At 37.7% G+C, this 26,866-nt stretch overlaps 3 protein-coding genes across 6 annotated transcripts in view; 2 read left to right on the top strand and 1 right to left on the bottom strand.

Moving 5' to 3' along the window:
* LOC145463694 (cartilage oligomeric matrix protein-like) overlaps positions 1–8,919 on the bottom strand; it is a 50,457-nt gene extending 41,538 nt beyond the window's left edge. For 2 of the 3 annotated variants that reach the window (XM_081447515.1, XM_081447519.1), the window contains exon 1: positions 8,831–8,919. The gene's annotated coding sequence lies outside the window, so the exon portion shown is untranslated. The remainder of the gene's footprint in view (positions 1–8,830) is intronic. The other variant, XM_081447527.1, reaches the window with a different exon arrangement.
* Positions 1,311–10,661, top strand: LOC145463825 (uncharacterized). The gene is made up of 3 exons (XM_081447623.1): positions 1,311–4,308; positions 6,656–6,806; positions 8,838–10,661. Exons 1-3 carry the CDS (start codon positions 4,087–4,089, stop codon positions 9,446–9,448), a joined length of 984 nt encoding a protein of 327 aa, XP_081303749.1. The 5' UTR covers positions 1,311–4,086; the 3' UTR covers positions 9,449–10,661.
* Positions 10,662–12,985: 2,324 nt separating this feature from the next.
* Positions 12,986–26,866, top strand: part of LOC145463751 (cartilage oligomeric matrix protein-like) — a 47,555-nt gene continuing 33,674 nt past the window's right edge. Inside the window, exons 1-2 of one of the 2 annotated variants that reach the window (XM_081447550.1) lie at positions 12,986–13,178; positions 18,788–18,831. The gene's annotated coding sequence lies outside the window, so the exon portion shown is untranslated. Of the gene's footprint in view, positions 13,179–18,585; positions 18,832–26,866 lie in introns of those variants that run through there. The other variant, XM_081447569.1, reaches the window with a different exon arrangement.

Genomic DNA, 26,866 nt, shown 5'->3' with positions numbered 1-26,866 from the left:
CAAATTTAAGTCTGGCATTGTTTGCTTTACACGGCCAAGCAAAGGAAATAACTCCTGGTAATGTTTTTTAAAATCCCTCAATATTTCCCTTACTATAATGACATCTGATTACAAAGTAAACAGAATTTAAAGAGAATTGTGCGCTGTAAGTGTGGGCCTAGAGATTAAGTGACACTAATTTCCTTGGCTTTTCCTATGCTACTGTCTAATGAATGATGCTTTCTTAAGCGGGGATTTTGAGCACAAAACTGAAGCGAAAAAGTTCATTGTATTGGCTGTAAATTCAATCTGAGGTTACGCACGTGTATGGCTTAGACGAAGGCGAATTACTTGTGAAATGGAGAATAAATGGAATAATCGATAAGTAATTCGCTGTTTGAAGTTGTCGAGATTTTCGTTTCAAGTGCATTTGTTGAAAACGGGTTTTCTCAGTAATTGATTCTGAATAACTGTAACCTTTTTTTCTAGTGTATAATGTACTGTCAAAGTAAGTTTATTTCTGATATTGAACAGCCTGCTCGCCAAGTTCGCTAGATAGAATCTCTTTAACTGGAACTTATTAAATTAAATATTACAAAAAACGAAATAAAAGGTTGCACTATATTTCGATTCACATATCGATTCTCAGCTTTGTTAAGCGGGAAAGTGTTATCACCTATGAGATATTACAAACGCATATGATATTCACCTATCAGGAAACAAATTTAACGTGAAGACTGGTGCCCCCGAATAAACAGATTTACACTTAATTGTCAACTTTGGCTATGAAAAGAGTAGCTTTCATTATTTCCTTAACCTCTCAAACTAGGACTATACCAAATTTCAGAAAACAGTATAACCCTCTCCAAAACACGAGAGTCATGGAATCCTTGGAAAATTGTTCTTTTAAAGTAAAACCATGCTTTCTAAAGAGCGTTTATTCTCAACCGGAAAAAGCTAAGTGCTTCACAATTATACTTTCAAAGCCAATGCACTTGCGAAATAAAAATAGGTACTTTTCCGACAGCAGCGTGTCGAAACACCTTCTTATTAACTTGTATATTTTGTTTGAAATTAGCGGCCTTCGTTTGAAATTAGCGACTTTGCCCATTCGAACTCTAATATGTTCTCACAGCTTTCAGAAGTGCGTAATTGAAATCCTGGCGAATCCATTGTAGGATTTACAGGTTATTTAGTAATCTATACCGCGGCGACTTCTGTCTGAAATTAGCATAAGGGCGAGAAAAAATTTAAGCTAATAAAGCATTTATTGTGCTAGAGCGAACACAGCGAAGAGTAAAATAATGTTTGTTCATGATGAAATTATCTTTTATACCGGTTAAACACGAAAAATAGTTGTTATAAATCATTTTAATTAGGCTTTTCTTAGGCATATGCTTCGCATCTGTCTTTTTCCCAGGGCATATAAAATCAATTTGAACGCTTGGCAAACTTCAGATCTTTAAGCAAGAGTCAGTTCGTACTCGATCTTTGATCTTTATGTCGGTCAATATGATAGACAAGTGCGCACAGTAAAGGGCATTCTCTGAAACGATTCAAACGTTGATTCAGTTTGGATCTCACCAAACATCACCCCTATTTCTTCCCTCATGTGTCCAAATCATAATATCGTAATTTTGACTTCCGCAAAACAATGGCAATTTAAGGTGTTGTTTTGTTACTGTGCCACACTCATAAATTGTGAAAAATTGCTTTCGCAGATGCGCTCTTTTTATTTTCATCTTTTCCATCTCCTTTGCTCTCCACCAACCTGACGCCACTCGGTCCGTTTACAACTAAGCGGTGACGTACGACCTCACAAACACAAACACAATTGCCATTTCCATTTCCAAGCATCTATTTTCTGTTCCGAGCGAGAAAAATAGCGCTGTAAACTTTGCCAACCATTAAATTTGCAGGTATTGTGATCTGGGGGCGGGATGAGTATTTATGGCATGGAACAGTCAAAAGTAAGAAACAAAATAACTCAATAGCTCGAGCCACAGTATTTAAGAGTAATTTAAAGTCTTGCGACGGATGATTAAACTTGCACCTGCAAATAAACATCCAAAATTCAAAGATTTCATTTCTCACCCAACTGCAGGGAAGTTATTTTGACGAAAATCATCCGTAATGTGGATGACTTTGCAAAATTTCGACTCTTTTTCCACAAACGTGCTGTTTACAAAACAAAATTCTGCCAAGTATAACGGGACAACAGAGCGCCAACTAACAAGTTATTTCTCAATAGCTTAAATAAATCAGATTTAACCGCAATTTTGAAGAGCAAGATTTTGTTTAATAAGAGAAATTCGAGCCACAATAACGCTTTCACCTCTCAAGTGGGGTGAACATAAAGAGAACTTGAAATGGCAGTAACGAACAAATGTTGTATTGTCCACATTAGTACATTACGCTTTTCTCGGCCGAATTCGTCGCTGTCGACTTCGATATTAATTTCCAACTTCGACTGGGCTTCCGAAGAACTCAGTGAGATTCTAAGAGAAAAAAAGACTTTTCACCTTCTATTATGAGACCACAAATAAGTCATCAACGAAAATTAAATAATATTGAAAAAAGTTTCTATAACTTTTGTCAATGTGCAGCAAGGCAACACCTGTGTTGAGAAGTTTCTTCTCATGGAGGAAATGGCCGCCAAATCGAGCGGAAGTGGAGCCTTCAAACAGAGATACACAAACAGAGCGCCGGGTTATAATGAAATCAACATAATTTATATCCAATTGACAAGCTAAATTCCGTGTCACATGCTTAAGCTTTAAGGGTCGAAAAACGAATTAGCTCAGCGTATCGACGGCGATCAATTATTAATCGCTGGTAGAACAATTGAGTAATTTATTGGCAAATCGTTCATGAGCCTGTGACGATCAAATCGTACAAATAATAGGCCTACAGCTGTGGCAATTTTCGCTTCCATTTTTTGTGTTCATTCGGTATGTAATGGGTTTTAAGAGATCTTAACTTCTAGCTTGGAAACAGAAAACGACCAAGACCGGTGTAAAAAGTTCCATTGAGTTTACGTTCTGTACAGTTCGAATATCATCATACCAGGTACTTTATACTTCACTGTTTTTGCTCATTTTCTTTTTAGTTGATTTTTGTTTTTTTAAGTAACAGTACAAGAATTTTGATTTTTATCTCGCTTTATCTCATCGCAATAGGTTTTATTTCAGAGGTGTCAAGACACTTTTATCTTTTTCTAGCCTTTTACTGCTGTTCCGATTTCTAAATTCTTAAAACGGTAGCGAAACTAGACGTTTTTATAACATTCGAAAAGAATTCTTTACGCGTCAATTTACAACGCGTTCAAAGGCAACACGTTCCTACTGAAGTGAATTCTTAGACGAAATAGCTCGTGTTATCATTTCCCCCAGTAACAATCTCCGTTGTACAAAAAAATGTACACGGTTTATTGCGTTTATCATTAGAACGGCCTATTTCTCGATATCTTGTTTGCGAGAGCCATACCAAGCACCAAGGGAACTCTACTATTCCAACTTCCTATCTGTTTGCTCAACTAAAGCGGCTTGCCTAGCCTACATGTTTTTCAAGCAGATGTAATACTTCTTTCTTGTCGACAACTTCGACGCGTAAATCCTAGCGATTTTAGTATTAGTTGTGCCAAACCTGCATGAGACGGAAGATGTTTTAGCTGAGTAATTTTGGTGTAGGTCGTTTACTCTAGCCATTTTGAGAGATTTTAATTTGCCATTTCGCTTTCAGCCGGTAACTAACTAATTGCTCCATCTAGTCGCTTTCAGCCCGAATTCATGATTAAACATTGCAGCATTAATTCTAAACGGTTTTTGAGCGAAAGCGTGGTATCCGGTCATAAAATACGTGTAATTTTGTAGTTTAAATTTACGTTTTCGCTGTATGAGAAGACGGAAGACGAGACATGAACCTTTAAAAAGAATCCCATAACACAAAAATGAGCGCTGTCTGTCTATAAAAATCAACACATGTCGAGCTTTAAGTTTTACTTTCCAGTCTTGTGCACGAGAAAATGCTCACCACATTCAAGACGTAAATAATGTGTCCTTTCTTCTAATTTTGGTTTCTTACTTCCCAGGGTAATAAGCGATTAGCATGACCTATCAATATTCGCCCGTATCTCACGGCCTGCCAAGCCTTCCGCAATATCTACCGCCAGGCTGTAAATTTCTGAGCTGCCATGACGCGCAGAACGTCTTACGAAGCTGCTCGACTTGGAGACTTCCTAATGGCACCCTGGTCGCGCCGTTGGGTGGGGAACTTTACCAAGTTGTCGAGGTTCCAGCGAATTGCGATGAGCGCTGTTCACTTCACCAGGTTTGTTGTTTTCTGCTGTCAGTCGTATCTTAGTTTTAAGGGTGTGGTAAGGAATTACCCAGGCTACGTGCGGCAAGCTACTGTTCTTGAGTACCGCGGCAAAACGGAAGACGTTTCATTTTCCAAGCCATGTAGTTTTACAATCTTTCTTTCACACATGTGGAGTCTCATTTGAAAATAATCAAACCTCGTTGAACGAAAAAAAATGGAAATTTTATTTTCATCTAACTAAACCGCCCTGTCTCACCGGAATAAAATGGGAGCGAGTTAAAGTTTCATTTGGAGAAAATTGGTTTTCACAGTCTCTTCCCTAGAGATAAAACAACCAACCGATTAAAATGCAATATGTTGTTATTTTCAGAACTGCAAGGGCGTTGCTTCCCAGCATGAGGCTAAAGTTTTTCTTAAGCTCTTTTTGTTTCGTGTGGTTTCTTGAAGAACAATTTTACAGTTAAGATTTGAACTTGATGTTTGGTGGTGGACCGTTAACAAATTCAAAGAAGGCCATTTATTTTTGAAGAAAACCAAAACATATTAAAAATAAATTCGCGAGCAGGAAAAATAAATTTGTCTGTAGGCGGTGAACCCATTTGCTGCCAAAAATAGTCTATTGCATTAACTAAAAAGAATTTAACTTTACCTGCTTGGAAGAATGCTAAATTATACTGACAAAGGCAAATAAAAATTTCGCTGTAATTTTTTACAGTCTCGTGAAATAAATCGACCCCGCGAAATAAAAGAATTGAATTATCTCTTCTGGCGCGGACGTCATGTTGTTTTCAAAAAAAGCACCTGTTTAAGTTGGTTTGTCTACAAAATGTTACTACCCACAACGGACTTTCAACGGCAAATAACATTAAAGTTTTCTTAAAATTTCCAGCTTACTCGACGCAAAATAAAATAGCGCTGTGATATCATTAGGAATTAAGCGAACCGTCTTAGAAAGTTAGCCCTCCGGACAAAAATAATAAGAACTTAATTTCCACGTCAGTAATTAAAACTTAACTTTCGTCGAGGCAACGTAAACAGAATTGAAATTCTGATGGGCAAAGACAATGACAGTTTGTTCGTTCTGAAAGGAAGCTCTATTTAAAGATTAGTATTTAAATTTGCAGTTTTGACTATTTATCAAATTGCAGTTACGCCTGGAATCCTGCTCTTGGTGTCTTTCCCAGTCATACAAAACAAACCCGAAAATTATAGAAAGAGTATCATCTTGGGTAAACGAAATATCACAAAAATTTAAATAAGTATTCACTAATTTGAATCTTGAAGAAAACAGGCAGTTTCCGTTTACAAGTGGCTCAATTGGCAAACTGAATATGGCGACACGTACGAATAGCACATAAAAATAATTAAATTTGCTTCAATATAATATGTCGACAAATAAGATCAAATTTTCGGGCAGCTGCAATGTTTCGCACACTTTGTATTTCTTTCCTTTCAATTTATATTATCGCTCCACACGGAGAAAACAAAACTTTTTTCTGGCTTGAATAAGAATCGTGTGGATTTGATTTTGGTTTTTCACAAAGAGTGTAATTTTCCGTGAAATTTAACCCTGACAGCGAAACAATCGAACAAGGAGCAAAGTGTGAAAATGTTTTTGTGTAACTTTCGTGAGAAAATTACATTTCACTCAATCTCCCTCGTTGTGTCTAGTATCAAACACATGTAATTTGCCCGCATTTCTCTCCCTTTCAAAGTATGTATAAAAAAGCAAGAAATAAATGTTATTTAAAGTTTTTCAAATTTCCTTTTTTAACTTACTTTAATCATCTCAAGAGAGCCGAATCAAAAGGCTACCTCAGTAATATAACTCTTTAACTTTCGGCCGATACAGTTGCAGTGAACGATTCGAGTTGATCAAAGATGATCAAAAATTTCGAGGAAATAAAATCGAGGTAAATGAAATATTCTTTTTGTCCCTTTTCTCCTTATTTAAACCAAAATATACTGAAACAAGTGTTGAAGTTAGTTCTCCAGATATTTTCTGAAACTAGTCCTACGTTAAATTTAAGTGAGATTGAATCAACATTTTGATATTATTTCTGTACCTACAAACTTGAGTGATAAAAAAACCATAATGCTTCTTCTCTCTAACACCAATTATTAAGATAACCAAGACGTATAGGAAATGTTTGAAACAACTGTTCAATTAAAATAGTCTTTCAGTTTTAGACACCAAAAAGGTTCAATTTATAGTTTGGCGTGTAGGTGAATCACTATTGATACAAAAGTCTGATCGCTGTCTCCGCAATGAAAAATTTTAGACAGATGACACTAATGTCTTAAACTAATTCTAGTTATTCTTGTTTAACACTGGTATAATTTTGTTCTTTTCCAGTCCCGAAGCACAGCACCGTCGTCAGTGGCGCTCTTATCCGAAAACGCCGCTTTACTTCGCAACGAATGGCTTCGTTTTCGACATCTCTCTGAACACGAAAGCTCTCCGTGCTACGCGGAGGGAGTAAAGAGACTACCAATCTTTTACACAGGTAAGAATCCTTTGCATTTAAGCTTTCACTTCAGATAAACAATCTCAACAGCGCAGACATTCGAAAAAATACTGCAATTCGTTTTTGTTTCGACGTACAAACATGTTTCAACAGTTTAGGGATAATGGTGTACAGTACATGTAAATATACTTTACTTTTCACGCTATAAAAGGAATGTAAGACTACGCTTACTTTTACATAAAAATAGATTTCTTCTACTGTTCTTGATGTATGACGGGAAATTGTTCCATTTTACACCAGAACATTACGACAAACTACAATACTAATGCTGTTCGCAAAGGTACCGCAATTTTAATTTTAGAAAAATGCACTCTCTCTTTATGATGAAGAAAAATATTTTTTCAAAAGGCTTTTATTCATCTATATTATAACTTGACATTGGTTTCTCTTTTCATTTTTTAATTGCTTTTTTTCTTATCTTCGGCCTTGGTCACCTTTCCTTTGAAAAATGTGATATATTTTTGTCATAGGTTTAAAATATTGTTTCGCTAGTTAAATGAATGAAACACCTGACCAAAATTTCCATTTTTTGCACTACTTAATTTGTGTTTGGACGTAGAATACTTGAAAAAATACCATTTTAAAAGTTTTGTTCAAAAATTCGGCAGCGGCATTGTTTCAGTAAAGTGGCCTATGGTACAACCATGTCGCGATTCGATTTCTCTAGTATGCTAACATTATCCTTCAAACCTTCTAAAAAGGACTGGCGAAAATTTGTATCTTTTGCTCTAGATTTTGGCATCTTGATTAATTAAGACCAACATTTGAAAAGCTCAACGGATGTAAGGAAACGACAATTTGATTCCGTTAATTGGAGAAAGGTGCGGCAAAAATGCGCAGTTATGAAATTTCAGTTTTCGCAGGTTTTAAGTTTGCTCTTAATATTTTTTACGAGTAACCTTTAGATAAAAAAATTAAAAACTTAGTCTTTGTTTTAAACTTTGTCAAACAAGGAAAGAGGAAGAGAGAAGTGAAGAAGTTAACACGCTTTCAAAACCTTTGTTTAATAGACGTTAATTTCCCATTGACATTAACTTTGTCACAGATTTACGGCTAAAATTTTTTATCTTGGAAAATGTCTATATTTTGCGAGCCGTGTGGATAAAAGATGAATCCGTACGCTTTACTGTGTGGAAGGTAGCCACATATTTGAAAGTTTCAACATTTGCCATGTTTCAACGGGAGAAAAAGTTATGTGATGATCTTCTTGTTAACTTGTTCCCCCAAATCATAACGAAATTACGATAAGATAGAATATGATAGTCTATGCTTCATATCTCTGAAAATATTGCCTTGTTTTCACAAACATTAATAATTTTCACTTCGCTCCACGTTTGATAAATCTCGCGATTTTTTCCAAAAGTTGAGAATCTGAAATTCTCAGTTTCAAACACAAATACAAAAGTCTCTTTCTTTCATCAATTTGAAATGTACGCATGCTGTCTTTTGTTTTCGAAAAGAAAACAGGTGCCAAGAAGAAATGAACACAAAACAAAACTGGAACAACATCTGCATATATTTTCCCTAAAAAAGTCCTTATTTTACAATATACTCTTTAAAAATACATTAGAAATCTTATTTTAAGAAATGAGAACAAAACGTAGAATAAAGCTGTTGCAAAAGTTTGCTTTGAACAGCGTTAACTTAATCATTAAAGTTCAATCTACAACTTTTCAAGATTGGGGCGAACGAAACACTGTTATTTTCTCGGAAAAGAAATCAATTAGCTTAAATTCAAAGCGGAAAGCGCTGTCTTCAAAATTAGATTTTTACTGTAATTTTCAGCAGGAAATTAATATCAAACATCGATTCCCACTGCAAATCACTGACAATAATAAAATCATTAAAGTTGTATTAACATTGATACAATACGTTGATTCAAATGCTAAGCACTGGTTATTGTGTTACAAATCTATTTGCCAGGCTCCCGCAGTGAGTTTTTATTGGGGCTTTAATTGATGAAATGTATCCCGGTGGAATATTAAAAATTAAACTTTGCTCACCTTCCAGATGGCCGACGCTGCAACTGTCAACTGTGCGTCACTACCATGTATCCCGACCGCCTTTACGAGCATCATCTGTCCCAGATAAAACCGCATGATATGGTGTGCGGGCTCAGAGAAGAAAGACGCTCTCCTTTGCTGAATAAGCAGAATGAATCCACGGACAGTCCAGCCGCTTTTCCGTTTGCCCTTTCACTTCCGCCTTCCTCGGCCTCCCTGACGTCATCGCAAGAGGAACAAAGGAGACAGAAGCAGAAGCGATTTCAATGCATGCACTGCGAGAAGTCCTTCGGAAAATCTTCACACCTTCGGGACCACATCAGGACTCATACAGGAGATCGACCGTTTCGTTGTCAGTTTTGCAACAAAGCGTTCACCCAATACTCGAACTTGCGGACACACACGCGAATTCACACCGGAGAAAAGCCATTTAAGTGCCACCATTGTAACAAGAGCTTCACGCAGGCGGTAACGCTACGAAGTCACACAAGAACTCACACGGGTGACAGGCCCTATCACTGTAAGAGGTGCAGCAAATCGTTCGCTTGTTTTTCCGGTTTAAAAGGACATCACAGGGTTCACTCGGACGCAGAACAAGATGAACTGGAAATTTCATAAAAAGCCGTGATTAGTTTCACATCCCCAAAACAACGTATATCATTTAGGGATATAGACTGTGCACTGAAACGAAACACTACTCGACAACTGAAATCTAGGTAGAGATTTGTTTGAGCCTTGATCAACATCTCCCCCGCCCCCTGAGAAAAACCCAAGGATCCCTGGGGCAATGACTGAAAGGAAAATCTTCTTTTCTACAGCAATCAATTCATTCCCTATAGTAAATGTTTCCTATGGTAAATCCTGCATGCCTGAAGGCCAATGTTGATTGTTGATATTTTAAGGGGAATTAAATGATATTGTTATTGTTGACTATCAACAACCAGGACTAACCTTGTACATAACAACACACTTGGTATTTTTTGTCAAGTTTAAATAAAATCAAATAATGAATTAATCATTTTGCTTCCAAGCTTTCTCCTCATAGAAACCCCCCATAATCGAAGACAACAACAAGCAGCATGAGTCAGTGTCGGAAGTGAAACAAACGTTCCTTAAAATCAATCTACCCAAGCACAGTGATGTAAATACTGCTTCACAAAAAAAGAGCAGATTACTAAATTCTTAAAAGCTACCACTCCCTTAGAGAAGGCTCCCTTCCACCACCCCTGTGGGCTGCATTTTCGCTAAGGTCACGCTTTTTCAACCTTCGCTCGCTTTAGTCACGCTTTCCGCACGATTTTTGCGCCGGCAAAGGTCACGCTGCATTCACCGTTACTGTCCAGAACTTAAGATACACTCTTTTTTTTTTTACACACGAATATTGTTTTTTTTTCGGCCGAGGTTGAATATTCTTATTTTTCTGCCGATTTTAGGCTTAAAATATTCTTGTGAATATTCCTAGAGTTATAGCGTATGACACACAAAACTATATTCTTTTCAAAATCTCAGCCTCGGGTTTATTAAAATTTCGCAAAATTTCAGGTTCGATATTCTTAAAAAATATATTCTTATAAAAAACAAGGAGTGCACTAAACGTTTGAATGAGTGAAATTTGTTAGTTTGACGCTTGGTTAAAAGACTTAAAAGGCCGAACAAATGATGAATGAATCCAAATGACTTCCAACCCTGTCGAGGAAAAGGTTGTTGTTATTCATCGTGGTAGATGCAATAATAAAGTGTATTATCGTTTGTCTCACGATGTAGTCACTTGAGATGTAGATTGCGACGTTTCGACTGCTTACTGCTAGTCTTCTTCAGGCGATAAGGTCGACTGATTGCACGGTATCATTTATATCATAATACACTTTATTATTGACTTCTAACCCTGCTCCTAAATGTACTTGAGACACATTCGTCAAGACCTAACCACGTAAATATTGCACAGAATATGTCAATCTTTAGACGGAAAGCTCACACAATGGAACGTATACCTTACCTTGAAACGATCTCTAGAAAGCTTGAGATCTTCGGATTGATGTGCGAAACGCTGAAAATAATTATGTTGAGATCAGTTGAGCGAGCTTTCGAATTAAAACGTGAAGTACATACACTTTGGCAAATCTTTTAGTAGATAGGTTGGATGAGCAACGCAAGTTGGTAATCCTCCGAAAGTTTCAGCCAGAGAGCGGAGGCGAAACTAGAGAAAAACCTGAAATTTTCTCGGCAAATTGTATCATATTTGCCGCCATTACTTGAATGCATGACAGTCATGGAGGCTTAGTAGCCGCTCCATACGGCTGCTTGTTTCCAATCCTCTCTGCACTCTGCTCGGGTGGACCCCAGGCCCGTTTCTCGAAGGCTTAGGTCCCGAACCATTATTATTATTATTATTATTATTATTATTATTATTATTATTATTATTATTATTATTAAAATCTCAAACCTTATAATTACAGAGCTCTTTTATAGACATATTCTTAATATGACCAGAGGTTCCCCTCATACGAGAGGTTTCAGGCGTAAACACCTCTCTGGTTTTAGACACAAATTAACTAAAAATGGCTTTGTGGGCCCGAAACGTTTCCGGGGCTTTCGAGAAACGGGCCCCAGGAGAGAGGATTCCACCCGTACCAAGTGAAGAACTAATGTGTGCGTATAAAGCCTACACCACCCTCTGATATATTCCAAAGGAATTTTGGGAGCGAAAGGTCCAATTGAGATCAAAACGGCTCAAAAACCATGCCCTGCAAAGCAAATACCTGTACAATAAAGGTGTACCTCGCCCATCCCCTCTTCTTTGCAACATGCATTCCTCCAGACTAACCAAATTTAAAAAAATAATTTCTAGCAGCTTTACTGCATTGCTTCATTACTGCATTACTGTAATGCTTCACTCTGCTGTTTAATTCATAACTTCTGATCATTAGCTGAGGTTTCGGAAACTTGAGAAAAACATAAATGTGCATTCATGGATCACAGCTGGGGGTGGGGGGAGAACTCCTTATTGGAATAAGAGTAGGTTTCCCTTTAGTTTGCCCATTCTCTCCTCCCTTCACAGTTTCCCACCACAACTGGATCCAACAGTCATATCGTTTTCAAAATAATTCCACGCGTCACTCATCCCACGCAAATTCTTTTCTCACAGTAGTTTAAGGCTGGAAAAAGGTTTATGCAATAATGGCAAAAATTATTGCGTGAAGCGCGAAAAGCAACTAAAATACCGTGTGATTCGTGAATTTATGAACAAAAAAAATGTTTCAGCTAAAAGCGTCAGTGTGAAGCGTGCATTTCGTTAAAATTCGTGCGTGAAACGGGAACACAATTCTGTGACACTCCATACATCCATAATCCAGCCATTGAAATACTTTTTCCCTGAACTCATTCTTCCATCTCTAGAGTTCATAAACTTTGTTTGTTTATGGTTCTTATCAACGTTTCGCAAGCTTTTTCAAATACTTATGCAATCACTGAAACATCTATTGTAACTCCGAAAAATGGCTCATTGAAAATGAGGGTTATGATTGATTGGCTGAAAGCAGGGCCTCTCATTTAATTATCTTACCTTGGAAAAGTTGTCATAGGTATGTTATTTTCTAAAAGATTTGGAAAGAAACGAGTCTGTATGTCGTTATAGGATCATGAAAGCAATACTGTGCTCGGAAACTTAAGCCAATTTCAAAACAGCTCACCATTGTTTAGAAACCATTGCGCCCACGGCTTGGACATCCACGAGTCGCTCTCAGAGATCCACATGTATTTGGAAACCAAAGAGACTTAAGAAGGTGAAGTACCATTTAAAACATTCAGACATGCATAGTTCCCTTAGTTTTCTCACTAACCTTGGCGTTGCTATGACCAACAGAAAATTTCAACGCTCTAGCTGTTCACCAACCGGAAATCAATTTACACCTAACCAAAAAAACACACAATTTTAAAAATATTTCATTTGTTTTAGGGGCGAAAGTCCTGCTGTTTTATCAAAGCGGCGATCTTATCTTTGTTATTAAATTAAAAGTAAAATGAATAAATATCCATTGTAGCTGTTACGTGCCAACTTTTTAGGATTAATTAAGGGTATTAAGATATTTATCAACAGTGGATTCTTTTGTAAGAACAATATCAAGGATATATTGACCAATGCAAACAAAACCTCAAGACAGATAGACCGTCATTTTGTGCTTTCTCTTAGTTTAGAGTTTGAATGACTGGAATTTCTTCGATCCGTCAGTGAGGGACATATTGAAGTCGGCTTTGCTCAGACGGTGGTTCGATCCTTGATCGTTCTGTCCGGACCGGAGATCATCTTTGTCAGGTATTTCAAAGGACAGCTACTATACGGCTTGTCAAGGTAAGCAAGACGTTGATGTTTACATTCAGGCTTTTCGTATGAAACATTTTAAATACCTTTCATTTCTTGCCATTACCGGCAGGCAATCAGTAAAGAACTGACTTTGAAGTTAATTCAAAACCCTCAATGCTTTGACGTAGAACTGCGTGAACTAATGATCTTTCTCGTACAAACTCAAACAATTTTACTTTGAACATCCGTTTTGTCAGACGGGAGTTTTGGCATATTTTAAAAGGGTTGAATACTGACATATTGGCCATGGTACGGCTTGTACGAAATAAAAGATACATTGGTTTATTTTTCTTATGTGAATACTCCACATGTAATTGATTGAAACTAAGATAGAAGGCGGCTTCAACTGTCTAATAGACTGAGGTTTCATAAAGTGTTCAACGTTCAATTTTACGCTTCTATCACTACAATAATTCTTAAATGCCTTCAATCTATATCATTTCTAGACAACCTTTCACATGAATCTTATAATTAGCTTTAGCAATCCAACTGGAATTCGTTTGAACGCTTGAATCCCCGATTTCAGAGTCACATTGGCCGCCATAGCTAAGCAATTCGTCGACGAATCCTCATGTACACCTAGACGACCGTAGAAAAATTGGTAAACAATTCCTTTCAAGTCATTCTCAAACGCAGTACGCATTTGCACTTCTTGCGCTTACATAACTAAGGACTATATTCAATTATTTTGTCCATGTTCGACAACATCCCAGAGTTTCTACTATTTATTGTAACAGAAGAGAGACGTGAGGGCATTGTGCAGTGTAAATGATTTATTTGAAGTTCTCCGTGTAAAGTTAAACAACAATCATTTAAGCTTAAACTTATTTCTATTATCGTTGCTTTCATTGATACTCCTCGGCTCCTGTCAAGAGAGAACTAGTGTGAAATCTCCATTATCAATTTAGATGTCTCTGTTTTGCTCGGTTCATAATTTAAATGCTTTCTTAATTCTCTTATGATTGGCATATCTTTTTACGGAAGAATTTGTAGCAGGCCACTGCGTGGAAAAATCTATTTTAATTGTTCATTTTAAGCACCTCGCCCTTTGCCTAAAACCGGTAGCTCACTAGGTGCTCTCCACAGGGCAGAAATACCGAGAAAGCCTTTGTTGTTACAGACCCACAAGTCGCGCTGTGAGTAGAGCAGGGAGAATGAGAACCTAGACAACTGGTTTACATAATGACTATTCTGTTTATAAGATGTAGTTCAATGTGGTAAAGCTGTCAAACGGAGATAAGTATTCAGAACATATCTTTGAGTGTTTAGCACTCAGGGATTTTGGATTCCTCGCATCACGTAGTCCCCATAAGCCGAGTCATAGGCGTTTCCGGAAAGAACCACTTCGCCTTTTATCTTATTCAAAATAAGTTCTCTGAGATGAAGATCTGATAAACAATAAGATATTTGTGCTTTACACTTCGACGTTTTATTCCAAGCCCTCTTTGTATTTACACCCTGCAGAGAATCGAAAAAGTGCTAAATTATTCATCACTTCACCCTATTGTCATTTTCGTGTTGCAATGCCAAGTGAAACGTTATCGGCATTGAAAACGTTTAGTCTTGCTATACGAACGGTTTTATCTCTTCTCTGTTCACTTAAGACGACATCGTTTTAATCCATTTGTCGAGGGCTTCTCAAGAGCGTATATTCGCCCTCAGAGGTGAGACATTTCATTGTAATTAACCTCCAACATTCCTTTTGAGGCGCGTGAAGCTTTTTTAGATCACTTAAAGACCTTTACTTATCCTTTTAAGCTTGTTTTGGTGGCAGCTTAAAAAAAGGCAAGCCGTTTAAGGCTAAATTATAAATAATTAGCGAAGATAAGAGGTTTGCAAACCGTAGGAGATCGCTTACATGCGTATTTTAAAAACCAACTTTCAAAGTTAGTCATGTGTTGCACATTTCGAGAAATTTAAACCATAATATCTGCTTTTGAAAACAATTAGAACAAAAAGATTCATGCACACAGAAAAAAAAAATGATTATTTCTTAATATATACATCTTCCCCTTCCCAGAAACTAAACAAAATGGCTCTGTAGCTACTTCCCTTAGTAACCGACATCGGCTGCTATGCGCTACGTAATATCAATTGCATGAATGCTGTACTGAGGTTGCCCTTAATGATTTCAGTAGATATATCGCTGGCTTATAGTCAGTGTTACAGTAATGAAGTATTCCATAGATCGAACAGCCAAGTTTATAAAATGGAACAGACATTATGTAACTTGCAGGAAACAACTGAAATATGTCGATTATTTAGGCCGAATATGTGCATGTATTATAAATAATTTTCAATGAAATGTTTTGAGAATTAATCGAGTACATTGCAAGGTACGTTTTCGTAAAAACGTAAAGAATACATTGTTATTTTACTGAAAATTTATATGTCCTTATCTCTGCGATGGCATATAGCAGTGTTCATTGTAGAAGTGTTTCTAAAGAAAGATTCGATTAGTTGTAATAAGCTTTCGAAATACGGAGCTTAAGCCTGCAGACCATCCAATATTTGTACCCCGTGCAGAGATGTTTCTAAGGCTCGGAGTACTAGATTCAAATAGGAGCCTTGCTAGTACCCAAGGTCATATACTGTGAATAGAATATTGGGCCTTAATCCGGGAAACATTTCATCGATTGGCGGGAAAAAAAACCAGTCGAAATCAGACAATTTGTGTAAAATGACGAAACTAGCAAGGAAAATGACGATGAAGGAGGGAGTTAACAGAGTAATAAAGAAACCTTTTCTAAAGAGCCTTTGCAAGACGTGTATATAAATGTCAGAACTTCGACCGTTCGAAAATAACTGAACGACCTAACGTTTTGAAAGAGCTCGAAGTACTGTTGCAAAGCTGGTTGTGATTTTGCAGTAATTAGCATTACAAAGTTTTCAGTCGTGCCGCGATACACACAGACTAGACTACTTCATACGCGATCTGAAAGACTCGAATATAAGATAAATACGATACGGAAAATTTTTGAATCGCACGCTCATGCAGAAGGTATTCGTTATTAAAATATGGCCTTTCTCTCCTTCAGTGAGGAAAAAAGCAAGAAAATGAAATTTAGTACCTTTTACAAACTGATAATACATTGTTCGTGGCTAGCCTTACGCAGCTCGTTTCGTCCCGGCCAAGGGACTCATCAGAGACCTTTCTGCTTGGCAAACTCGTTGGGCATCGCGTCCAAAGTCCTGTTCGCTAACCTTGGCCGGGACGAAACGAGCTGCGTAAGACTAGCCACGAACAGTGTATTATCACAAGTAACTGTCAACTTTATTGTCAATTTTCACTCGTGAATTTGTGCGGTCGGGAATCCTTATGCGATATAAGGCGAGATTGCTGTCATCATTTTGTTAGCGAACGGGACTTTGGGCGCGATGCCCAACGAGTTTGCCAAGCAGAAAGGTCTCTGATGAGTCCCTTGGCCGCGACGAAACGAGCTGCGTAAGACTAGCCACGAACAATGTATTATCACAAGTAACTGTCAACTTTATTGTCAATTTACAAACTGAGCATGAGAAAAAATTTAGGAACTGTCAGTACTACTGATACTTTAATATCTGAATACTAAATCAGGAGCCACTAATTTGCCTATTAAAGTAGCTGTTTTTACCTCAATTAATAATTTGTAAAATTCTGAGTAGATTACCTTCAGTTTTAAACTAAACGTTTGTAAACGAAGCGTCTGATCACATGACTATGGAAAAAGGCGGCAAAGTCAAGTGATGCGGTGTTCAGTGAGCATGTTGAATGAAACATTTTTTGTGTCAGTGAGTGAGTCAGAATTTCTTTCGGAGATACCTCGCAAAATCTCCTCAGAATGTCGAGCAACTTCTGAAAAATTGTGCCAAACGATTAAGACTAACGAAAGATGACGAATTACTCGTGGGGCTGAACGTTTATATTCTTTATGTGAGCCAAACGGAGCAAGGATTTCAGCAAAGTTTACAGACACTGAAGTTCATGTGTGTCTCCTCGAGCTGAAAAGACCGATAGAAAACCTCATTGGTTGAAACCGGAAATTGAGCTCAGAGAGGACTTGTTCACATTCGTGGAAATATACTGGAAAGTACAAAAGAAACTGTTAATCTACACGGACTGAGAGGATAGAGTAATCTCTGAAGACAATTTCTCAGTCGGAAATGAACGTGGTTACTGATTGTACAGCAGGGTTGCAAACGTTTACCACTTCTTCCACATAGCTTGTTTTGAACACGTTGAACTGAGGAATTCACAAACCTCTTCGACATAAAAGGTAACTTAACTGAATAGACTTAACTTCATATCTTCACGTAAACAGTTTACAGCCTAAATTTGTGCTAAGTTAGTCGGGTTTTGTGAAACATTTACACGCAAGTTACGAATTTCAAAAACAACAAAGACCAGCCGGAAAAGCCAGACAGTCTTGACTTTTTTTTTTACGTATTTGGGAGACAATAGCTGAACGAATGTTAGTTAAACACTCAACTTAACTTAGTTGACTCAAGGAACGACATCTCAATGCAAAATTCAAAAGCTCTGAGCATCAGTCTAGTCTCCTGTCATGCAGTGCTGTCGCGGAAACATTTAGATGATAGAGAGAGTATGTCTTTAGCTAATGTGCTGATATTTGCCTTTGGAAATTTTTATATTCTAAAAAGCTAATACAAGGCGGTCTCGAACATTTGTATTTTAGAACATGACATTTAATTGCGTGGGCAACTATTAACCCAAAGGTCGCAGAAACACTCCATACTTTAAATAATAATCGAGAGAGAATAATATAATTGTTTCAGTAAAATTCTTACAAAATTTTCCTGAAATGTTATCTTTAGTTTATGTTTCTCCAATAATTTAAAAATAGTTTTCAAACGTCACTGTTTTATAGATCTTTATAGCGAAATTTCGCGCGGACTGAACATATAGTCATTTGAGTCATCACTGTTTACATTGGACAATAGAACGTTTTCACTCCCGTGGCCAGTACCCATGCAGATTTAATGGAACAAAAGAAAGTGTTTACATAAGAAAAGAGTTCAACTCCCACAGGATTGGTTTGGTACACCAACATGGCCACCTTTTCTTTGTTTTGGAACACTAACATGGCTGCGTTGAGGTCATCTTAAAACGCTCACATTTTCAGGTTTTAAAGTCGCGTAACGCCACGGTCGCGGCACGTGAATGTCCTTCCTTTAGTCTGTTGGCCAATAGCTCATCCAATCAAATCACGGCATCTGTATCAGTGTGTTAAAATAGAACTATACTAAATAATGTTATTTTAAGTTACGCGAGGCACGTTGAAATATTTGTTTCCTAAACGTCTTAAGCCCGGAGGGCAATTTAATGCAACTTGCCATGGAGAACCACAAATTCTTTTGATAGAGCAATGAGTCATATGTTCTGGCCTCTAAACTGCTTGTCGCGTACGGTATACAAATATCTTTAATGCGCAAACGCTCATAAAAAGAAAGCACACAGAAATATCAAGTTAAAAAATTTCCGACATTCATAAATTAAATTAAATTGGCTAGCGTAGTTGATTGTTCAGCAATAATAACTTCTTCTGTATTGGCCCTGCTTGTAACATATCTTTTTTTTTGCTCAATTTACATTTTAGTGGCGAACGCTGCCAACGCAAACGGACACAGTTGCAGCTTACAGGTAAGGTTTGTTAACTAACAACCTGTAAGGCTCTCGGACAGGCTCTTTACTGGAAACATTCTTTTATTTCATCTCGGATTACTTGTGGGCTAAATGGTAACTGCATGTAAATATAAAGTGTTAAGAGCTGCCTCAAGTGTTTCACTCTCCTGCAAACACAGGTTAAGCGGCTCGGCTAAAATTTTTCCATCATAATTTTGGTCGTTATAATCGAAAGCGTAGCTTCATTTTGGGATTTCTCCGTAACCGCACTCGAAGTCTCGATATCGTCGAGTCTCTGTTCCAACCACCACGTTACACCACCCCTAAAAATGCAGTAAGCGAAGAGCTGTGTTTATCTTTCAGTTAAGTCAATACGCCATTTTCTTCTAGGAAACTAAAAATAGTATTCTAGGGATTGTAACAAGTACCGGTAATAGCAATAAGAACCGGCGTTAGATGGAAGTAGTTTGATAAATAACCCAACTAAGAACAATGGAGTTTAGAACACATTGCCTAGCGGTCATTTTCAGGAAAGCTGTTTTGCACCATTCTCAGTCATACGTCGCATTCCAACTAGAAAATTGGATCTCTAATTCATGAAACAAACTGAACAAGATTTACCCTCTTCCTTTGTTAAAAAAATGTTACATTTGACTGAAATGGAAGTTTTACTCCATAAAAACTAATACATGTACGGGCCTTTGATAAATCATTGTCGTGTCATATCAGGGACAATGTAAGTGTTTGTTTACTTTGAAGGGAATGTCGGCTTTGTGTAAATTATATAATAGTCTATAAATATCATGGATGCCCAGCTGACTATGCATTCAGGTAGTTACCTCTGTAACGGAAGTCAGCCCTATAATTATAATTTCTTAACCTAAGGTGAAAAGGCAGTCGGACTGGCGCCTATAACAAGCATGTGTTTGGTTGGTTTTCGAACAAAGAACTGTTTAGGTTATCGCGGAACTTATTGCTTTCTGCCCTTAGCTGAAAGTCTTTGTGAACTCAAAAAACAGCAAAAAACGATGTGAACAGCAAAACCTTTAATATTATCGTAAAGTTCGAAAATTTAGCCTTTACACCACTGGTATGCGTAGGAGGTCAGTTCGTACCCACCCTTCCGCTGCGGTTCATCATCGCTGCGGTGTCTGTAAACTATGCAAATATCTACGATGGTAAGCTTCTTCCCTAAGGTTTTTATTAAAAAAAAAAATGCAGCAGTCACCTTCGTAGTCAGCGAAAGCAATGAAATGACGAAACTTACTTATTATGATTCCGATCAACTATATAAGGAGGTCTGTAAGTACACATTCATATACGTACAACGTGTGGCGTAATTTCTCAATTAATTAATTAATCAATCAATAGGGGACGTCAAATGGTCAAAACACGTGAAAACATGATTTGAATTAAAACAAAAGCAAGTGGGTCTCGATGGTGGGCGTTTTTATGTAAATAGATATCATTGTAGCAAAATCTAAATGAGTTTGAATGATAAACTTGAACAGATTATTTGAAGGATGAGGAAACAACCACCTGACCAATTCTTTTTTGGGCGGCAATGCAAGGTCGTCAAGCTGTGATTCTCCACCGAGCAGAAAGTTATTTCCAAGTTAGTGAAAAAGAGGGTTTGATGATGAGACTCCCTGATTGTTGTAAAACAGAATAATACATTTTTGTGCTTAGTTTTAACTGCGGCTCTTATCTGGCTTTGTTTTCTCGTTTAGCGAATTGGAAGTATTTCAGTGTAATAGCCTGCAGAGAAAACCACTGTTCCGTTCAATAACAAATTAATGAATTTATCAGTGGACATTTGATCTTATTCTTCTCTTCAATATCCCATTGTTGAAAGATGAATAATTCAATATACTTACCCGATCGAAAGTCGAACGCCGATTGCATTATTGTTTGGTTTCACTCGACAGCGGACACGTTCACCCAAGAGCTAAATTCTCCCAAAGAAGATCGTAGCCAATAAGACACATGTAGGAGAGTATCGATGCTGTGTAGGATTCAGCTAGTTTGATGGTGGCTTTGCTGATTTTAAAACGAGTAAAGATGTTTCAAAGAATTATGGAATTTTTTTTGAATGTCCGATAGTTGCAGCCTTCAGGAGCTGAGCAGTTCTGGCAGGCTCGCTCACATTGCGTGAATTTTAGTCCTTTGAATTAATCAAGTCATTATCTTAACACTGAGGGGAGGCAAGCCGCCACTATGTTTATTCAATTTTGTGAAATTAATTGCTCGGAGGCGTTATTAGAATGTTTGTACAGAATTCAACAGTTTAATTGTTCTTTTTGGCGCCAGAAGACCATCACCACGAACAGAGATGGAGACAGACTGCTTACGGCCATTCAATGATCATGAAATAAATGGCGGTATTTTACGAAAGTTATAGCTATTAATGTATTAGCAATCGTTTGGAAACCGCACTTAAAAGGCAAGGGCGTTAAGTTCATCCCAAGGTGAGTATATATTTTGAAACAAAAGAAAGAAGGCGAGTAGATAATATGCATACCTCACCCTACCTTGGTTTAACAATAACGCTCTGTTCCGAATATTTGCTATGTTTGTAGGCTACAATTATCTTCCAGGGAGTCTTTCAACAAAACGCATTCTCAGCAAATTGCCGTTGTTACAAAGTTACAAACACTGAGATGGAAAAAGCTGGCCATCACTACTGTGCAGGACTCTGCCCTTTTGATTTGATTTTTGTCGTATATCTTTTATAGAGAAATGTTTGTTTACAATATATTTCTCTCATTAGCAGACGCACTCCAGTTTCTGATCAAGTTACAAATCTTAACTGACCACAATCAAAAATCGTTATCTCAAACAAACCAAAATCTAAGCTGCCAACGGTATCAAAATTCGTAACTGACAAATCTTATCTAGACCACATCATTCTTGTGAAAAATGCCACACGGCAAATTGATCCAACTTTAAAATCAAAACTGAGATTAGCATGTCCTTAGCCAGAGTCTCAAATAGCTTAGGCCTTACAAATTGAGACTTCAGGAAGCTATGTACGTTCTGATACGACCCAGTTGGCATATTGAAAAATCCAAAATTTGAAATTGTAGGAAGTAGGTGGGTGGGCGTGAACAATATCTCATCATTCCTTTTCTCAGGGGAGGGAAGGACGAGTTGGGTGCTCAATGTTTTTCGAAACTTAGCTTTATCAAGTCATCCATTCACAAGCATTGCACATATGTACAGCTACATGGCAGTGTGCAACTGTTACTTAAATACAACGTTCAACACCTCTCTTTATTTTGATCAGTTCAAATTAAAATGTCCATTCAGACAATATTTCTTCTTAAAGTACAGGACGCGAGAAACAAAGGAAAACACCATAAAATCACGACGTGAATTTAACCTTGTTATTTTTTTTTTTATCCGGATGAATTTTTAGTACATGTACTAGGCAAATGAGTTTTTGTTATACCACATTTCGGTTGCACTTGATTTACGCTCCGTTTAATTCAGTATTCGCATGCATGCTGGATCTTTTTATTGTTTGTTTGCTCGGTCGTTCGTTATTTCTAGGACTACGATAACGATTTATCCATGACATAGGATAATGACATAGGATAAGTCAGCTACAATCTTGGACAAAATAAATGGAACATCTGGACCACCGCTCCCCCCATTTCAATGATGCCAAAATGGCGCGCTTTTGCTCCTTCGCGCCTTCACCATTGCTTTGGGGGGGGGGGGGGGGATGGGGGATAATTGTTCCATTTTATTCTGTCCAAGATTGTAGGTGACAGTAGGTGTGGACAAGTATATAAGATCTGGTTTCTTCATACTTGTAACATCTGTAAGTAAAGTCCAAAAATACTCTATTCCATGGGGCGGACAATTTACTTTATTACCTGCATTTTCTTCACACAGATGTCAGTCCCATAATACTTACAAACTTACGATCATATTACATGCCTTAGGGTTTATTAAGTTAGGACGTGGTCATAGCGGTGTATGCAAGTATTTCAAACACTATTTTTTACAATTTTCAAAACTGTAGTTCTTTTTTTTTTTGTGGAAGAATTTTTCATTACGGAATTTTGCAGTTACGATACTTAGTTTTAACATTTGAAGTAGTTAAAGTGGTTGGAATTTCCGGCTGATAAAGACCGATAAGATGCCACCCTTTAAGCTTATTAACCGACTTGTATGCCCAACCACAAAACCATGAAAGGGCAAAGACCAAGAGAGAATATTGGAGTTGACACTCGGTTTTGGTAACCATGGATAGCGATTAAAAATAAACACGTTTCTTTAAGATGGACACTTTACACCTGGCGAATATGTATGGGTCTCTATTTCTGAAGTATACTTTTCATCAAACGCTTTCTTTAGGTGGAAACTATTTCTGTCGAAACGTAGAGTTGGTGAAATAAGAAATTTCCGGTGATAAAGCATGTTTATGGAAAAAAAAACGACTTTCCATAGATTGCCTGAGGTAACAAAAAATACACCGTGGCATTATCGGCAAAACACGAACATAATGTATTCTTTGAAGTTATGCCCTTGACCATTGAGCTGAAGGGCAGCTAAATGATACTTTACTGTGTCTAGGTCTCTTCTCTCGTCTGGTGAAAAACATAGGGGCACCCAACGACCGTTTTCTCTCGAATGCTGTTAGACGCTGTTTTAGGCTATCTGGAGTACTTTTAAAGCTCTGTAGGTTAATTTTAGGTTGCACTAAAAAAATTTTATCTGTTCGGATATTCTAGGGGAACTTGAGTATTCTCGAATTTATTAGGGCTTTTTTGTCCATTTCCCGAAAACCTTAGGTCTTATCGCCTTTACGAAAATGATAGCTGACCTTTTTTCGGTACCCAAAACGACATTTTCAACAGTCTGAAAACAACAGACATTAAATTTCTCATATCACGAAAGTTCGAGGTGCCAATTCTCTCAAGAAAATCAGAGGGGATTAAAGGCCTTCCGAACAGATAATTTACCGAAACGATCCGTTGGGTGCCCCTGAAAACAGAAATCTTTCGATTTATAGAGCCCTTATTAGGCTATAAATTACTGAATCGTGAAAATGCTCATCGTAAAGTACGTTCTTAGATAAGATCCAGCACGCAAAACTCAAGATAACACGATAAAGGTTGCTTTTGGGCCGAAACCATGTCATATAACTAACCGGATCAAACGGACACCGTTCGTTAAAATTCTTGATTAAGATCGCCGCCCTTCGTCCGAATTTAGCTTAGTTTGATCTTTTGCGATCACCGACGTTGATGTTGGAGGTAAAAAAAATAAAATCCAGAGTCAGGGTTACAAATAAATACCGGTAACCCTCGGGAATTAGTTTACTAGCGGATGAATGGTGATTAAAACTCTATACTATGACTTTATGTAGTTACAAGTTAAAAGGTAAAGCCAAATATCTAAACCTTTAGCTCTGTATACATATACGTGTTTTCCAACAAAGTAAGAATTTTGAGTCATGCAATTACCTCTGTAATAGCTTCTTATTTACTTATGTCTGAATTTGAAGTCACGATTGATGAGGGCACTAAACAATGACTCATTTAAATGAATGTGGGAAAGAAGGTAAGTTTCATTGTGGCAAAATTGCATAAGCATAAAATTTAATCAGTGAAAAGAATCGTTTTGGCAGGCTATGGCGCCCAGATGACCCTCCGAAGGTGTATTAAAACCTTGTTTAACAATCATCGACTTTTGCACGTGATATTACTTATATCATAAAAAGAAAAGCTCCACAAACTCAGCCATTGATCTCTGCAGTCAGTGTTACGGATACTGACATTTCAGCTACAGGTTGTGAGTTCAAATGCAGTTAAAATAAACGTGTCTCTATTTATCACTGAATGATTTCAGCAAACATGCCAGGAAAGATTTTATCTCCCAGATGGATTTTAACCCTTTACCGCAAGTTTACGTGATAGGTTTCTAAATTAACCCGGCGACAGAACTATTTCCGCGTGGGATGGTAGATTTGAAGATCTCTTTAGCTCTGGCACATTTTTCCAAAGCACTTCTCACTTTCACATTTGTTTTACGATTATCATTATCGTATCAGTTCTACATTTTAATCAGACGGCGTGGTTGTACAACCTTGATTTACACTCCTCGATCGTCCTTTAAGCACGAGCTGCCGTACAAAGCCACAAAACTGATGTATGCTTTCCATTTTACCCCATTCACAGTACGTTCGCTCCACATGAGCCTCTAACGAGGTATAAACTCATTCTCTCTGTTCCCTATCTATTTACTACGTAGTCATTATTCTTAGTATGTGCTGTAATTCTTTTAACAGTGACATTTTGATGAAAATGATCTTTGTAATTATAAATAGATTTAGACAAGCAGTTTTGTAAAATAGAAGGGTGGGAAATATTTTGAGGTCTTGAACAAGAATTGAGCTCATGACCCTATGTAACTTGTGACGTTTTTCTTTTTCTTCTTTTTGTAAAAAAGTGCCTTCTTCACATTCCCATCTCTTGCATCAGGCTAGTAACAGACTGCATTAACTCCCTCGTTTTTCAACTTCAGCCCTTTTTATTCTACCTCCTCTCGTCAGTCGTGTTGCTTCAAATGACATCTTTTGCGCAGGAATTCTTCGAGTCATTTCTTTCAGTTGGTCGATCATTAACCTCAACCTCTCTCCGTCTGCTCAAACCAGCGAGCAACAAAGGTGACCTTCATAATCGTAACTGCTTAGTCTGGGCTATGGACTTGTACAAGGACGTCATGTTGAAGGGAACTTTAATTCTGATTGGATTGTCGGTCTCAAGTCAACGAAGCAATGATATATGCAATGCTCCGAATAAAAGCTATCGAGCAGTACTTTCTCGTAATACTGTTTATCATTCTGCACAAGATAGCTCTAAATGGATTAAACCTTTACGTATGCCTTATCCGGTGTTTTGAAGTTCTGTTCCATGTGAATCTGTCGGTTTCTCAGTTTTCAAAATTAGTAGTGAAAATTTGACTGTCAATTTTTAGCAGGCATGGGCTCTAGCTGTTTATAAGCAACAGAATAGTTAATTGAACTGTTATTTTTGCTTAGATTTCTAGTAAGGCCAATGATTCTAGTAGACTCGATTACCAGCCGCTGTTCGGGAAAGGAGCCCGCGCTCCTCCCCCGAACTCACGGCTGGACTCGTGGACTTGGCATTGTTAATTTCAACCAATAAGAAATCTGCCTGCCTGAATCGAGCAGGCTGCATAAATTAGTCGCAGTAGCAAAGAAGTTGTGCGATATAAAGCGCGATCGCATTAGTGGGACATTTAACCAAATGCCGTGTCAACTGATGAAATCTTGCCTGATCTAAACCATAGTGGCATATACACACGCAAAATAGTCAGCAGACTAGAATCTGTTTTTGAATTATGTGGAGCCAGAATGTCAGATAACGAACAAAGTCAACAAAGAGAGGGATAAACGCAAACATCGATCTCAAGAAACAAAGCACTCAGTCAAATTGATGTGTACGGTGGTCTTCTTGACGGAAAGCGGCACCAGTCTCTGGCGAAGCCACTCAAAAATAAATTTTTAAATGAGCCAAAGCAAACCGAACTAGCAAAACATAAACATGGTGTCAACACCATACACACCATACGACTTATGTGTGACCTTTGACATGACAGTTGCTACACCATAGTCGAACAGCTCTGCTCTACTTTTTTTTAGTCTTCTATAAAACACAGCATGTTATGCCCTTCCGCAACAATAATGTGAAACAAAATAGGTCGGAAGGCCAAAATTAAATGAAGAAGTGGCGAAAACGCCACAAATTTTACGAGCCGTAGGCGTCATGTGGGCCTGCTTATGATTGTCATCGGATGACATTTTCGGCCACCTGAAGCGCCGCAAGAATTTAATTGTGAATTTACGTCACAGTCATGCTTTGCTGCTCACGCATCCAGCCGTCTCTTCTCGGGGAGGAACGTAGACCGGACTCGAGAAAGCGGCGGAAATCGAGCCTATGATTCTAGTTGTTATAAGAGGACAACTGAATAGGAATTAAAGGCCTGAAATATCTCAGACAATGTGAAGCTGCGTTAC

Source organism: Orbicella franksi, chromosome 1, assembly GCF_964199315.1.
Source record: "Orbicella franksi chromosome 1, jaOrbFran1.1, whole genome shotgun sequence".
Lineage (NCBI taxonomy): Eukaryota > Metazoa > Cnidaria > Anthozoa > Scleractinia > Merulinidae > Orbicella > Orbicella franksi.
Note: the sequence above shows the minus strand (reverse complement) of the source record. Positions and strands in the feature narration are given on the sequence as shown.

What these genes read in the sequence shown, in the direction of transcription:
- LOC145463825 (XM_081447623.1), top strand. Translation starts at nt 4,087, where the DNA reads ATGACCTATCAATATTCGCCCGTATCTCACGGCCTGCCAAGCCTTCCG. An exon ending in AGCGCTGTTCACTTCACCAG is followed by an intron (nt 4,309 to 6,655) that starts GTTTGTTGTTTT and finishes GTTCTTTTCCAG; the next exon opens with TCCCGAAGCACAGCACCGTC. An exon ending in ACTACCAATCTTTTACACAG is followed by an intron (nt 6,807 to 8,837) that starts GTAAGAATCCTT and finishes CTCACCTTCCAG; the next exon opens with ATGGCCGACGCTGCAACTGT.